General features: G+C 35.3%; 2 protein-coding genes across 8 annotated transcripts; both read right to left on the reverse strand.

The window, feature by feature from the left end:
• LOC144411745 (uncharacterized) lies at positions 1–1,870 on the reverse strand. Its single transcript, XM_078119827.1, has 6 exons — positions 1,730–1,870; positions 1,472–1,553; positions 1,009–1,114; positions 674–779; positions 209–279; positions 1–141 (listed from the first exon to the last, which is right to left on the reverse strand). The coding sequence occupies exons 2-6, from the start codon at positions 1,483–1,485 to the stop codon at positions 52–54; spliced, it is 387 nt and encodes a 128-aa protein (XP_077975953.1). The 5' UTR covers positions 1,486–1,553; positions 1,730–1,870; the 3' UTR covers positions 1–51.
• LOC144411744 (uncharacterized) lies at positions 1,751–10,876 on the reverse strand. 7 transcript variants are annotated; one of them, XR_013480306.1, is made up of 21 exons: positions 10,643–10,876; positions 10,405–10,542; positions 10,110–10,193; positions 9,194–9,872; positions 8,004–8,221; positions 7,668–7,807; positions 7,313–7,505; positions 7,124–7,222; positions 6,639–6,841; positions 6,285–6,432; positions 5,907–6,052; positions 5,257–5,534; positions 4,473–4,639; positions 4,372–4,409; positions 3,926–4,009; positions 3,396–3,451; positions 3,115–3,182; positions 2,992–3,039; positions 2,097–2,132; positions 1,866–1,958; positions 1,751–1,795 (listed from the first exon to the last, which is right to left on the reverse strand). XR_013480306.1 is itself a non-coding variant. In XM_078119825.1 (20 exons), exons 1-19 carry the CDS (start codon positions 10,824–10,826, stop codon positions 2,098–2,100), a joined length of 3,006 nt encoding a protein of 1,001 aa, XP_077975951.1. In that variant the 5' UTR covers positions 10,827–10,876; the 3' UTR covers positions 1,865–1,958; position 2,097. The 7 variants fall into 7 exon arrangements, 5 of the variants coding, with proteins under 5 accessions (XP_077975951.1, XP_077975952.1, XP_077975950.1 ...); XR_013480307.1 differs by lacking the exon at positions 2,097–2,132 and having other exon boundaries at positions 1,752–1,795; XM_078119825.1 differs by lacking the exon at positions 1,751–1,795 and having other exon boundaries at positions 1,865–1,958.
• Positions 10,877–16,892: the final 6,016 nt, after the last annotated feature.

Below are 16,892 nucleotides of genomic sequence, written 5' to 3' on the forward strand. Positions count from 1 at the left end.
TTGTGCATGTTATTAAATTTTATTAAAGAAAATTACACAAAAACTTAAGTTTTATGTGCAGTGTTCACAGAAAAACTCTTCGTTACCCGCAAAATCTGCGCAATATTGGTGGCACCACCTTTCGCATCCATCACATTCGACCTACAACAAAATTATTACTTTACTTTATCCATCAAAACTGCATCCATAAGGAAATGTTTGACCTTACCCAAAGTGTGCCACCATCAGGGGCAGTCCTGCCATTACAGCCCACACAAAAGTGTGCCAGCTCATCAACATCTAAAAGATGAAGGAAAACAAATGTAGGATTGCAAATATCTAACTAATATAGTCATGTATATTCCTCCTCAGATTCTAACCAACCGCAAAAATGAGTAAAATTTCTTTGCATACACGATCAATATTGACATCAATCCGATACTTAACTTCCTTTTTATTCCAAAGGAAATTTTTCAATATCATCAAATTAAAGCTCTGGGCTCTGAGTTTTAACCTACTTAGCCATGTTCAAAAGAAAGTTCTAAATATCATCAAAATATAGCTGTGTGCTACCAACATATCCGTGACCGCATAGATGTTATGGTGCTAGTTGTTACTCGACTTCCAGCACTGCTCTCCACACTTGAATAAAAATGACTTATGCTTAGACCTAGTTAATAAAATTATAATGCACCTGTGGCTTCCAACAGAAGGTCTCCAAAATGGATTCTGTAGACTTTACAGATGCCTGTCGAATGATTGAAATCCGTTGTACAACCTGTTAAGATTGCTTCGGCAGCCTAGAATGTAAAAAAATAAAACAACTCATATTTCTATAGATTTGCACCAATGAGATGATTTAAAAATAAGGTTCCAGTTGAATGGTGGTGGTATCAATATAAAGTACTACTAGTAGTAAATGTTTACTCACAAATATAAATGAAAATTTAAAGATCTACCGTAATGAGCCTGTGTGCATCCTTATCAGTTTAATAATACCACTATAAAAACAAATTGGACCCGATGTACCTTCACAACCAAAATTCCACAATTAAACCCATCTTCTTGTTCACTATGCTTGTTTGTTAACAGTCTCCAATCTCTTTTGTCACCTCCATGGTATTTCCAAAATTTCCTGGGAGAAAACGTAAAAAAAAGAACAGCCCTGATTAGTCCCACAACACATAGGAACAATTTCATTTCTAGATCCTTAACTTTTTTTTTTTTGAAGTGTTCTAAGAACTGCATATTCTTGCTAATATGAGCTTTCATACCTAGCTTGCAATCTCAGTGCAAAAAACTCGTACGATCCATACAGTTTCGGTAATCTGTTTTTGATGTTTTAAAATTCAGATAACACTAGTAGAGATTTGAATGCATGACTAAAACATTGATGTTCTATCGTTGAACTCAATAAGGGCATGATAATTTAAAATGAATCTGTGAGTGTTTACAAGCCAATAATCATTTAGTCAAGCAGAAAACCACAAACCTCCAATTCTCCATCAGCGTTTCAGCATAACTCTCTTCATGGCCAACAGGGTCATAAATAGTGACACTCCCTTGAGATGGATCTGAAAACATGAAACTTTGTTCACAAGAGTAGAAGAATTTCTGGTTTGAAGAGCAATACAGAATATGCCATATTTGTTTTGACGTGATATATTGAAACATTTTGTAATTGCATTTGAGAAGAAAATTTTCCAAAAGAATTTCATTTAAATTAACAAAGATCTAGCAATTTACCTACCATTAGAGTCCAGTGATTGCCATGGTTCACAGCACTCATAGTTGGTTTTTCAATAGTCAACTTGGCCTGGATGTAAAATAGGATGGTAACGAAAGCGAATAAACGATGATCAAAAATAATAAACATGTTATTTTACCAAACTTTTGTACTTTCGACGATAAATCCCCTCCCAAAACCACATTGTGGAATATAATGCAGACAGAGCGCTATATTGAGTATGACTGGTCCACTAAAAACAAGTTGATTTAGAAAGATTAACATAATAATAAACTGAGTCACTGATAAGAAATTTCGGCCTGAAATATAATTTATGGAGATGTCACAGTTCCACATGGAATACAGAGATGAACAATACTAAAAGACATACCTTATGACAAAGAGCTGCAATTATTCCATCTATTATCTTCAGCAAAGTTGGTAGCATTTGAAATAAAAATAATTATTGAAAAACTATAAGTTCAATTTTATAAACAATCTTACACAAACTAGAAATGATGGTTACATTCTGATGGTAATACTCCTGTATAAATTAGTACTTGTGTACATGCATAACATCTGAGTGATTTCCAAACTATGAACATGGCTGTACAGTTCCTTTGTTATGTACACACTGAGTTCTTAACAGCTAAAAATCATTTTATATAAATATTCGTTCAAAATGTTCCTCGGTATATTACTTCTATTGGCAGGGTTAGCGCTGCTGCTGAATTTCCTTGCAAGACAAAGAGTAATTTCTGTTCAATGGTTAACCTAATCTATGGCTAATCCCCATGAAATTTGAATTCTTTATTTATCGCGAATGTATAGATTGTTTCTCTCACTAGGCCTCAATGACGGTTAAACACACATAACTCTACAATGGGTGGAACACTTTTAAAGGAATTTTCACGTTCTATTTTCTCACTTTATCATCAAGATAGCTGTCACCCTCAAGAAGGCACATACACTCCTTGTCTAGCCCTTTCTTTGTATCTCCAACTACACACTCAATCCTATTCCTATGAGTTGACTTCCATAATTTCTGTATGTCTGAAGATAATATTATGCATAGCATTATCAGTAACACGTAATTGCAACGCTATGACTGATAACAAAACTGAATCATTCATTGAATAATAACGCCTCATAATAACCTCATAAAATCAAAGTATTGTCATATAGAAGGAGATCAGCTATTGCTCAAAAAACTATCATTCAGACAATTACCAAAATATATCAAATTTTAAAGAAAAATTTAATACAATGAATATTATAAAATTTACCATTAAATTTGGCAGGCAGAAAAAGACATTTTCTTGATTCATCACTATCTGAAAAATGTAAATGAATAATTAGAGATAAGTATCATACCAAGACATCTTAACGATAAACCAAGTAACTCCCACCTTTATTCTCGGAGTCATAAATATTACCATCACCATCACTGCATGAAGTTGATTTCATTTTTGCTGAACTGCAATGAAAAGTTTGACCCATAAGTATGAAGATAAAGTAAGAAAGACTGAAAATTGTGGATGACATTTTAATAGAAATATGAACTTCTTTGAAGGCTTCAGCATATTATGAGATTGAAGAATGTACCATATAAAGCATCGTTAAATATTCATTTTAATCATTACATCGTTGAAACACATGGTATACTCATCCTCTAAGTGCAAATACTTACCAAAATGTCTGATCTTCTTGATATTGTGACACTGTTCCAGTAGTCATTCCACTCTGCTTTAATAGGAAGTAGGAATTTGAAAAAAATATGACACAATAAATTAACTTTGCGAAGCTTTCTTCGAACACAATTATCTGACCGAAACTCGTTTATTTCGTTATAATAAATAATGCAGAATGAAATTCTTGAATTTACAAATTAATTAAAACAATACAATGAAATATGAGCGCAATAAAGTGGAATAGGGTGGAATGTTTGTTTCACCTATTATAGTTTGTCAGGCCAGACTCCTGATGTCAAATAACATGATAAAACTCACTCAGAGTGAACATCGTACTATTTCAGTTTTGTGGAAAAATCTCAACCGTGACGCAGGCCGAAAAATTGCCTCATGGGCAGCGTTTTGGAGACTCCTGGCATAGATAATTTGATCAATACCATCATGCAAAAAATTCATAACTCCACATATCAAACTCGATACAATGCATTATAATACAAAAGCGGTAAGAGCAAGAAAAAAATTATCTCACTATATTTTCAGAGTACACATTGTCTTCAGGGTTGGCAACTACCTCATTCATAGCTTCATCATCTTCGTCGATGAGTAATTCTTCCTAAATTTTCAAACCACAGGAAATATAATCGATGTAGGTAGGTAGTAGCATGAATTATAAGTATAAGACACATATAATAGAATTCTGTTTAATTCCATCCTAAATCTTATATTAGAAAAAAGCATTCCATAGTATAACTAAGAAATTGCTACAATTCATTTACAGGTTTGTACATTTACGATAACTCGAAAGAATGGGATAACATAAAGCCATTAACATTTTAAAGATATCTTTTATACTTGATTAATGATATTGTCGGAAACCGCAAAAGCAGACCTTTATAAATCGTAAATGTCTTATTCTACTTTTATTTTACAATACTATGCATTCACATGAAAACAAATTTAATAATACATGCATACCTCTGTGACCGATCCACTGGTTCCATCCAAAACGTTACCTAAAATGAGGTGTGTAGTGAGAAAATATATCCACATTACTCAATAACATGAAAATCATGTACCTTTAACATCTGGTATAGCAATTCCTTCATGATTCCTCCGAATTTTATTTCCAAATTGAGTCTTCATTTTTTTTTCATATCTTGAGTTTATGTCTTTATTACGCAGGTTAATGCTAACTCGCGAAAGCCAAAGGAAATTGGTAGTGTCCATAGAGCAAACTGAAGATCTACAAGTAAGGTTGTAAAGCATTTTACCAAACATATTCGCACAGCATGAACTCTTAAAACATGTCAATATTCAAGCGATTCATCTCAGTAAAATATCAATTTCCAACTATCTTGAGTTTTTTTATACGTGTCATAGCATCAAATTAATTTTCTGCCTATTAACATTAAATGGTCATGCTTTATTGCCTCAAAATAATCGACAATGTACATCACAACATGAGTTAAATAGTAATATGATCCATCTACCATTAACAATATCTTTTCAATAAGCAAACTATCAATACATCCTCGATTGAAGCATTTGTGTAATAATGGCCAATCACTGAATAGTATGAAAAATGTCAAATACGACATGCCACAATTGGTATCTGAACTGGAGAAATTTCCCATCTAGCAAACAAACAAACCCTCTGGACAAAAAATTGGTTTGTTGAAAGATATTCCTCGAAAACCTCAGTCATCAGTTTTCTAAATATTGTGCATTGATTTAGGTCACATATACAACAGTGTTTCGGAAGCTCTTGTACTGTCATTTCGAGGCCACCATACCCTGGTTCACTTCACAATATAAATATATTAAAAAAAAGAGGGGTGGTTGAATAAGATGGAAGCTTGCCTATCTTTTGCCATGTGAGCATTTTCCTGCTCTGCCACACTGGTATTTATGTTCAAATCAGAGCAGTACTTCAAGTTGCGAAAAGAATTTTCTGCGGTCTTTTTCTTCGATCTTGTATGGAACCTATCACAGAGGCTGTATTTTTTATGAGCATCCAGTTTAACCTGTGGTAGAGAGCCATGTTTTTCCAATTCAAGATTTTTGTCAGTATATGCAAACAGCATTCCTTTATCAGGCCCAAAAATACCCCTTTTTCTAGCCTCGCCATGATGGGCTACCTGAAAACAGATAATAGTGTTTGAAGAGTATTCTGACCAAAGTTGGAGGAATGAACAAAACATATTAATATAAGTGAAATGATCTCTTTCAACGAAACAGTAAGTTTATTTGTGAGCTTTCGTTAGATCATGGTCTAACTTCTTCAAACAATACAAGAGATAACTTAATCGAATAGCGCATATTCGGAGTACCACATACGGATCCGAAGTAGAAAGTAAACAAGGAGAAAGGACCTGCAGTTCAATACACAGTATCAAAGTTCCCTTAATATTAATATAAATTACACATTATTTGTGAATACTTTTGTATATCAAATATGGAATATTTAAAAATATGTATATCCACAGTGACTTAAACTAAAAAGAACTCACTTGGGAAGCAATGTCAGATATTATAGCATGAGGTTGTCTCTTCAGGGACAATATTCCGTCAATATAATCTCTAGCACTTTCCTGTCTTAGAAGATATTTCATATAATAGCATATCCCATGTGGGCAACGAAAATGTACAATCCCTCCTAAAAAATAATGATGAAAATCTCTTTCAAGCCATTTGATCATGCAGCAAAATCCCAAAACATTGTCAGCTGCACAAGATATAAATAAGAGCAAGTTATTCATTCCTCTTTAGTATTACATTGTAATAAATCATAGCGATAATGTAGAAAAGATAAATACAGCAAAAATGCAACCATTGACATTAGACCTAAGTTAAGATAAACATTTCTTTAATAAAACAATAATACCAACCACCGCAATGTTTTATGCTTTTGTACATCTTAGGGCATACATCCTTAAACAGAACCAGCTCATTCAAAGTATTAACAAGGTCTTCTGAACTCCCTTTGCTACTTATACCCAAGACTTCACACAAGTCTATCAAACGAGAATCAGATGTCTGCAAAATAAGAGCAATTGCCTCAAATAATAGTTTTTAAATATATAGCTATAGTTTTAAAATATATATATCTGTACAGTATAAACACCAAAATTAAAACAAAAACTATTGTAATTATTGCAGTGTCAAATTTTTGTTTTTAAATCGAGGCATTTGGTCATTTTTGACTATTTGTGAGACAAAAAGGTAGAAAAAAGTATGCCTACAAGAGGAGAGTTTATAGCTTGAAGAATATCTTCATGAGAGACTTTGGAGTAGGCTAGAGGCTTTTCAACAACTGGCTTGTTAAGAATAAATCCTTTCCTATGCTCTGTATTTGGGACTTCACTTGAAAATCGGCATTCTGGAGATATCCAAGGTGCAACTGTGTTGTACATTATTTCCACTTTCCATGGATTCTCTTTACAGCCTGGTTATTCATAAGGTTGAGATCAGTGAACTGGATACATAAACTAATACAGAAACTATCAAATAACATGTGAAACGTGAACAAAAGCAAAGAAAAATTTTAAATAAAAGCTAGGTAAAAACCAAATAAAGTTAATCAATAATTTTAGTGTCAAATTTCCATAATTATGATAAACTAGGCCACTTGAATGTTTTTAAACAAAACAACGTGGTATTGATACTGTCGGATTGTCCACGAGATAGATCTGTACGCATAATTCAAGTAAGTAAATGTATTCCTGACCATAAAATCCTCTTCCTATAATTTCCATCTGATATTTTTCCCAAGTTGCGTCTACATCAATGAGGTCACAAGTATTTTGGGTTTTGTCAACGGCTTCAACTGTATGTAAACGAAATACCAAATTTACAGCTTGTGATATTTCATCAGCTATGTTTTAAATGCGCAGCCAAATAATGTTGCTAATGTTACCTGGTCTTCTGCACGTGTTTTTCCAATTACCATCACATATCAGCACTGTTGGATATATTCCACATTTCAAGCAACAAAAGTCGTATTGATAGTCTTGGAGAGCCAAAAAATGCAAGAACGCATTCCTGATCTTATTATAAGGAATAGTTTCGATGAACAACATTTTTAGATTGCTCTCGATTGAGATATGATTCTAAACAGTGGAATTAAAATTGTATTTTATAGTATAACCTTGCAAACCATATTTGACCAGAACAAATAATGCAATACAACAAATATTTATGTGAATATAGCACACGCCTTTGAGCTGCTTTGTCCATAATAGACCAGTAAACGGCAATAATCAATAACTCACTTTCAGTCCACGCAGTAAATAACAACACAACTTGAGACTCAATAAAACACTATTGTCAAAATTATGAAAACCTTCTTCATATTCTTGATATCTAACTTCCATTCCACATTCAGCACATTCCTTGATGAATAATTCAGTTGCTGTGCAAACATTTATAATAACTCGTAAAAATAGTTGTTAAGGAATAAAACATAGAAGCATGATTTAAATATCTGGGTATAATATCACAGGCTATTATCTAACGTTTCGACTTAGGCAAAGTTATTTGGTCGAAATACAAAATTCGTATTTTATACCAATAAGAAGTTTAAACCATACAATGACAAGCATTCATACTTTTCCAAATGTGGCCCATTCCATATGCTACTGTTCGTTTTTTATTCTTGATGCATAAATCCTCGTTGCACTTAAGACATTTTTGTTCAGAGGGAGTCAGCAAAAGCGGAGGAGAAATGTCACGCAAAAGACGCTGAGGTATTTCAGCTGGAATTCTTTTTTTTGTTAAAAAATACTTCATCATAAAGTCCATATTATCAGTCAGTGTATGACAAATACTGTAAAAGATGTGAAGAATTGTAAATGAGGAATATCAGAAAATGCATCTTGCCAAAGCAAGTTCTACTATGTTAAAAAATACCTAATCCAAATATTTATAAAAAAATATTGAATAGGCTACAACAGAGGTGGCCAACCTACTTGCGACCGCGATCGACTAAAATCTAGTTTTCAGTCGTAAGTGTTGAATTTCTCAAAAAAAACTTGCTTAGTATCCATGTATTATCTAAATAGCAAAAAATAAATATTCGCAAACCATAAAAGTTACATGATTGTTGAAACTTCCTGATATCCTCTTAGCTCGCCTAGAATTAGGAAAAATTGGCATTCTGATGCGACTGCTACAGTTGAGAATAAAATTTATCACACTACTCCCGGAGTGAGACAACTACTTTCCACAGAGCGCAAGAGTTATCGTACGATCCTACGTTAGTTCAGGCAATATTCAACACTCGATTCAGGCGACACGACATTCGGAACGCTCATTTTCTTACTTTTGGCAGCGGCAAAACTTTCTTTCGTTGCATATCGCATAATAATTTGTTCAGTCGGCCTCGCTTGGGTTCAAGGACTATATGTGTATATCGTATTTAGCGCGTGCGCAGTACTGCGTTATTTCTATTATAAAACACACAACATGCGCTGCATGGAACTGGTTAAACGCAATTTTTTAAGATATGTTACCGAATTTTCTAAACATCAGACGAGATCGACCACTCAGAACGTGGCGATCAACCGGTCGATCAACGTGTTGGCCACCCCTGGGCTACAACATAAAAATGAAATAAAAAATTTGGCATTTAACCAATCTGTCCAATAAAACAAGGAAGCACACATGCTACTAAGTAATATTGCTGGTAGAAAGGAAAGATGAGGTGAATATTTTGGATTATATAACTAATACTACTGCAGAATATAATTCATTATAAAAGAAAATACACCTATTATGTATAAAAATGCTTTAAATAAACCTGGAAGGGCGCTTGATCCATTCAGGTTGTTGCTCCAATAAACACCACTTCGCTACAGCCTCATGGTAACATGTCGAACTCATGCCCGAGGTTGGACAAAGGCACGAAAATTCCCCATTATCTTTATTGAAAGAAACTCTTACCCTCTTCAATGGTGCAAAATATTGAATTTTTTCAGTGTAAACGGAAAAATAGATTGTTCTTGTTTCGAAACCCATTGTTGAAAAATCAACAAGGGCTACAAGAGTGCAGCAATCCTTTTCACTGATTTCCTTCATATTTTTGCACCATTGAACCGACGAATCATTCAATATATTAAATTCCCTTAGTCGGTTTAGCGATGACAGTTGCAGTTTGTTTGTCGTTAAAATTGAAGATTCAGAGATAGAGTCCAAATGTCGACATTGGATTCCTGGATTGACTGTTGAAATGGCTTTGATAATTGAAATACAGTCGTCATCAGTGCACATAATTTTTTGTTTCAATGTGTGCTTTTGAACATGAATTGGAGCAAGTGGGCCAGAATCACTTTGAGCAACCATATAGATTCCATTGAATGTGTCAACACATACGCTCGGTAAAAGCTGAGTTGCATTGTGTTTAAGTTGAGCATGTCGCCTCAATGACGACTGATGCCTAAAGCGCTTGTCACAAGGTATGCATTGAAAGTTGAAAGTACCTGTAAAGTAAAAGTATGTAAACGAACAAGGTCTAAAAATGTGAAAAAAATATCGAATGAAAATGAATCATGTAAAAGTGGTAAAGAAATAGATACAAATCACAAAATTTCAATGCACGAGTTTTCTTGACATACAATAAACAATTATTTATGCTCTCATATCTATAAGCGGACACCAACTCAATACCTAATACTTGCTAAATATCCATTAGAACATCTTTCCAATCATTAGCTTACCTTCACATAGACTTTCTGAACTTTTGTTTTTAGAATCTATGTCCATATCCCTGACTTCTTCACTTTCAATCACACCCAAACAATCTACACAAAACATTGAAATTCCAAAGTTACTGTGTTATAGCTATAGACTTTCTGAACTTTTGTTTTTAGAATTTATGTCCATATCCCTGACTTCTTCACTTTCAATCACACCCAAACAATCTACACAAAACATTGAAATTCCAAAGTTACTGTGTTATAGCTAGGTACTGTATTTGCAAGAAATAAGCCACAAAATAGTTTTAACCCTTACTCTTAGTAAGCCTCCTGTGGTCAATCATAGAATTTCTCCGTCCAAATATTTTTTCACAGGAGGGACAATGATAGTGACTCCTGGTCAAAGCACTTGTTCCTCGCTTTATACAATCTCTTCTACAAGGCATAATGAAAGCTAAAATATTTGAAGATATACCGACTTATAAAATGACCAGTCATCACAACGAAAATATTCAGTAATTATAGGCTGTACCAGTAATACTGTATATACATACCTCTTTCATCCCCATTGATGATATGAACAGCATATTTGATATGTTGAGTTTTCAGGTGGTGTTGAAAGCCACCTGGTGTTGTAAATGATACTCCGATACATAGTATGCATTGGTAAAAATCATTCACTTTTATGCACAAATCATCAAAATTTTCTGATTTTGTCTTAAAATAAGTATCTGCCATTTATTACTTAATAAGGTGTTTCAAGTTCTAAACATATATGAAGATACTGGTAGATACTTCAGTAGACTACACATAGTCTACACAGCCAAATTAAAATATAATTCAACTTATCGTAGGCTACCTCGTGAATACTAGAAATTTGGAGATACAGAAATAGGGCAGTAAGGTACCTAGATTACCGGTACCGCATTCTGGCATTACCCTACTGCTGTACTGGCAGACTATCTAGCTATCAAAAAGTCAGAGTGATTGTTAAAAGACAGAGGCTTGCATGGATAACAGCTCACAAATCTTACGACTCTGTAACTGGAATTACCAAAGTCGCAACGCACTAATGAGGCACATTGATACCATACTCACCTGCCATTATCCATAGTACAAAAACCCCAGATACCGGTACTGCAACATACATGGTAATAAGGCATACCGGTAAATATTTTCCGAAGCTGCCCTGAAACCATGGCAAAGCTGCCGCGGTAACGGCAGTACTTTTTGCCATCGCCGCGGTATATACACACTTGCCACGGTTTGCTAATAACCATGGCAAGAGACGGCGTGGTACGTTCGTGGCAGGAGCTGCCATGAAGTGGTAAGAACTGCGCCTCCCAAGTGCAGTGTTAAGTACCGGTACCGGTATTCTGTGGCGTCTGCAGCTGCCGCAAAATCATTGCGGTATTTCCATACCATGGCCGCTATGGCAAAATTGCGACTGGATTTTTAGCTGCCACAAACCAATAACGTGCTGCCGTTACCTCGGCAGAAAATTGAAAACCAATGGCAGATAAAATTTTGCTGCCGTAACCACGGCAGGTGGGCTGTAAAGACAAGGCTGTCTGTCCGTTATGGTGACAAATATTGGGTAAGTTGGAACGTTTTTCTTATGGATACAGTTTTGATGGATTTGGGGTTAGGGTTTGAGTAGATATAATTCCGCATGATCAATTAACATCTGGTACATTAATTTGTGAATATAACGTTAATACTGATTACTAAATAGCGCTATAAAACCATGGCAAGAGCTGCCGCGGTTCGTTCGTGGCAGGAGCTGCCATGAAGTGGAACGAACTGCGCCTCCAATCTTGACTCATAAAGTGTGATTATACTGTATATGGCAGCGAGTCCAATGATCGTTTTTTAACGCCCTTTCCCTTAGCTATAAACAGGGCGGCCATCAATATGAACCCAAAAAATAAGGACACGAGGGAAACATAATATTAAGATGACAATAAACGAAACGATAATATCAGTCAGAGACCGAAGACTTATCGATTGGAAGTAAGGGGATCCCCCAAAACAGCGCTCTTACTCCATAGTGACACCTTGTGTCCCATCACTAATTAATTAATAACTCGCTAATTATACGACATAATTTGCCCAATATCAATAGGCTTCTGGTCCGAGATAAGATGAATGCACATGCTAAATCTGGAGCAGATTCAATCTCGTTTTCTTGACACATCGCGTGCATCAAACAGACACCCAAATACCTATCAACATACTTACTGATAAAAATCGATAAGTAATAAACAAAATGTATTCATGCCATTGCGACCGGTGTCTAATCATACTTTGTCTGTTTCATCTCACTTTCAAGTTGTTTTAAGTTGTTGTCTTTGCCGGTAGGCTATTTTTTGTCATTGTGTCATTCTAGCAAATCAATCGTTCGAATTGACCAATCTAAGTGTCCGGTATATGAATCTCTACCCCTGAAATAAGACAACATCAAGGACACATGTCAAAATAAGGACGTATCTTGGAAATAAGGACAAAAATATTTCCTAAAACAAAGACCTTCAAAATAAGGACAAATCTTAGAAATGAGGACATTATGGCAGCCCAGGCTATAAACTAATCCCTAGCGTAAATAAATCGCCGAGTTACTAAACACACAAATTTGATTCACCCATATTAAATAATAGTTAAACTGGAAGCGATTTTGATGGCGTAGATTTATGATCTGTTTTAAGTCTTTTAGATCCAAATCCTTTGGATATATAGATTAGACCAAAACACATGAAATGATAAAAAAATTTCCAGTTTCCGTAACAATCAAATTAAATTTTCCCAAAGACACATTAGAATACATAGAATGATGAAAATTTTCAATTTTACCTAAAAAACAAATTCAATTTGACATTACAATTGTGCAGTCTCAAAACGATATTTTTAACAAACAACAAAGCTCAAATATAAGCCCGAATTTGGCGCGCAAAACACCTCATGTGACACTGATTATTAACATAAGCAACAAAAATTTACGTTTCACAATTGTGCAGCCTCAAAACACTGTTCAAAACAAAGTTTGCCGACCTTGTCGCACGGAAACGAAACAGTTGGCAATGTTAATTAACATAAAAGTTAGGAGCCTCCCCTGAACTGACAATATTTGTGACGACGTATTGACGCGTTTTATATTTTTCTACGCCACACGCTCAACCGTTATTTTTTCTATTCATGCTCTCTTCTCTCTGCTACATTTAGCACGTAGCCTATATTAATTGGCAAAACCGGGCTTTAGCACAGCCAATCTTGACTCATAAAGTGTGGGTATACTGTATATGGCAGCGAGTCCAATGATTGAGTTATTCCTCATTTCCCTTATCTATAAACTACTTCATAGCATAGAAAAATAGCACGTATTGCTAAACACATAAATTTGATGCAATGGTTTATACTAGAAGCGTAATTTTGGAAGCAATTTTATTGAGCTTAAATTTTTGCTTGGCTTCCAGTTCAATTCTGCCTTCATGCCTAATAAATACATAGAATGTTAACAATTGTATAAATTTTATATTAAATTAAAATTTCGTTCGGCATATGAGTGAGTGTATGCCGTTGTGAAAATCACAAAAAATATGAAAAATACGATGAAACATTGCAATTTGAATTCCAAAATCTCCAATAAAACAGATTTTTATATTGTCCCAATCATCCTTATATAGTTGCAATATGTTTTCTTTTTCTGAATCAATTTGGTTGTCATGTCGTTAGGCGTCCGGGTCTATGGCGTCCACTAACGAATGCAAAAACGAATAGGCTACTATGACAACTGCAAATCTTGGTCACTTCTCAGATTTTACAGCAATATCATGCTCTCTCATTGAGCAGGAAATAAATTCCTCACATCGCCTATTTCCGGTTCCCTTATTTCTCCCTCACTATGTCAGTTTGTTTTAAGACTGCACAATTACTAAGCGTAAATTTAGTTTTTTTGCGTATGTTATAATATTCAGTGTCACCTGTTCTGTTTTCGCGCGCCAAATTTCGTGCAATTTTTCAGTTTTTTTAAATGTTTAAAATGCTGTTTTGAGACTGTACAATTATAATGGAGAAATTTAATTAGTTTTTCAAGTAAAATGGAAATGTGTATCATTCAAATATACCAACGAGACTGAAAATTGGTCAAAGAGTTTTCGCGCATTAAAATCCAGACATACAGACCAAACATACATATTTCTGAACAAAATGGACTAAACTGACGAACAGACAAAATAGACGGACAATCAAAGAGTCTGACTAGCAGACCAAACTAGGCAAAGAGACCACATATATTTGACCAGACGGACCAGATAAGCTCATCGGACTGGTAGACCAGACAGACACAACAGACTAGACAGACAGGCGGACAGATGAAGAATCAGACAAAGATAAATATAGATCTTGCCAGACAGACCAAACATACAGATTTGAAATATCAGACAAGCAAACATACCGACCGCCCATTTGGCCTGGTATCTTTGTTTGTTTAGTCTGTTCGATATGTTATGATTGTCTCAATCTTTTGTCAAATCAGCCAGCAAGACAAACCAAACAAACAGACAAGATAGCCAGACCCGAGAGACAGACGGACCAGGGGCAGACTGCCCACAGAAAAAAAGACAAATAAAGTTTCAGACCAGACGCGCAAGATAAACAGGTGAAACAAATATGTCTGAAAGACAAAACAAATCAGACAGAGGACTACGACTGACAAGACACGCCACAAATTATTTTCATATTAGATAGACAAGACAATCGAACCAGATAGATTAAAAGACAGAAAAACGTAGCCTATAGGCTGCCAAACCTGACAGCCGAACCAGATAAACACGCCAGACAAATATAAAACGACTAGAAGTATAGGCAGACATACGGACCAGGACGACACACCAAACCAGGTACAACCGACAGACAGACGAACGGTCAGACCAGAAAATCAGATGAAATGGAAAGATCTGAATCACCAACCTCACAGTGAAGACCCATTAGACAGACATAAAAACTAGAAAAGCCAGGCAAACGAGTCAGAAAGATCAATATAGCAATATAAGAATAAAAGACAGACCAGACAAATAATACATACCAAACTAACAGACAGACTAAATGATAAAACCAGACCGACAAGACAAACAGTCCAAATCAGACAGCTATAACAAACAAGAGAGCTGTGCACAAATATATGGACACGTCACAAAATGTCGCTATTTTTTATTCTGACACATTAAAAACGAATCTCTTGAAGTCGACAGAAATTTTTGAAATAAGTAAAAGTAATGGCCTTCTAGCAAAAAAATCAATCTTTAACCACTGAAAATTTCAAAGCAATTGGTCCAGTATTCGAAGAGAAAAGCGATTTCATCATGACCAAAGAAAAGAATAATACTAACAAGAACAACAACATTATATTGAAACGATCGTTATGTACACGGACGTGTCCAATTAATACACGACAGACAGTCAGAAAAATACATACCAGCGAGAAAAACCGACAAAATAGAAAAATGAGACAAATCAAACAGGCGACAGATAAATAATAAGGTTAGGACCAGACAGACAAGATAAACAGGCAATAAGATAGGACAGCAATGTAAGGCAGATCAGACAGACAAGTAGGAAATACAAGACAGACCGACGACATAGAAAGACAAATAAAAAAAGGTTCAGACAAAACAGATATGCAATTTTCTATAGGTGCAAATGTTCATGAGTGCAAATGTACGCGGGTTCAATTGTACGTTGGTGCAAATGTATGTGGGTGCAAATGTACATAGGTGCAATTGTTCATGGGTGCAAATGTCTGTGGGAGCAAAAGGATGCAGATGCAATTGTTCTGGGAGAAAAAGGAAGTGGATGTAAAAATAATAGAACTCAAAGATTATGTTGCCTTCTCTTATAGCATAATTGTGGTAATCAAAAATTAGTCAAAAAGTAGCTGTGATAGACAAGGCTAAACTTTTTTACCGGTACTTTCAAATAACAGCGTTGAATATTTTGAATGAATATGATTGATTGAAACATATAAACCAGTTTAAGGAGCTCACTCGAAAAGCCACTCTTAAACTGACCACCAAAAATGTTGCAATTGTAAAATAGGAAGAATTTTTCTGCGTTCAATGGTCGGAGAAACATCCATCGTTGACTCGCAGTCAGTCACACAAGACTAAATACATAATGTCAGCTTCTAATTAAATGAAAAACAAGAGAGCTATGCTCAAATATATGGACACGTAGCCCAGTGGCAATAATTTTGATGACGTCATAGCGAAAAAAAAAGTACTAGCCTTCTGGAGAAAATTTTTATCTTTAACCACTGAAAATATCAAAGCAATTGGTCCAATGGAGACGGAGACAAATAACAATAACAACAAAATTTTGAAACGATCGTTATGGCCGCTAAACGTGTCCAAAAACATGGACAAAAACATGTGTGATAACGCCTACTCTACAGCTTGATTCTGATGCCCTCTACAACGTGCTGCCCGGGGTGGCTCCCCCCTTTCTAGGCACCCCACTGGCCGTCTGGATCACGGTCTTTCGTCCAACTACCAGTTCATGTCGAGTATGGGATTAGTTAGCCAGTTATTCGTTTCGAAAGTATGGACTTGCTGGTCGAGGAAGATGTATCCCACCAGCGGTGCACCCCAAGGATAAAAGAAGTCCAGCAAACAATTACCCCCCACTGATTTAAACCTGCAAACCCCGCTGGGTAATCAGAGGTGTGATGAAAAGAGTTTTATTTACCCTTAGCACGATGGGTCAGCCGCCGTGCTCTCAAAATATTCAACCTTTGATTGATAGAATTATTTA

Source organism: Styela clava, chromosome 14 (genome assembly GCF_964204865.1).
Source record: "Styela clava chromosome 14, kaStyClav1.hap1.2, whole genome shotgun sequence".
In the NCBI taxonomy this organism is placed as follows: Eukaryota; Metazoa; Chordata; class Ascidiacea; order Stolidobranchia; family Styelidae; genus Styela; species Styela clava.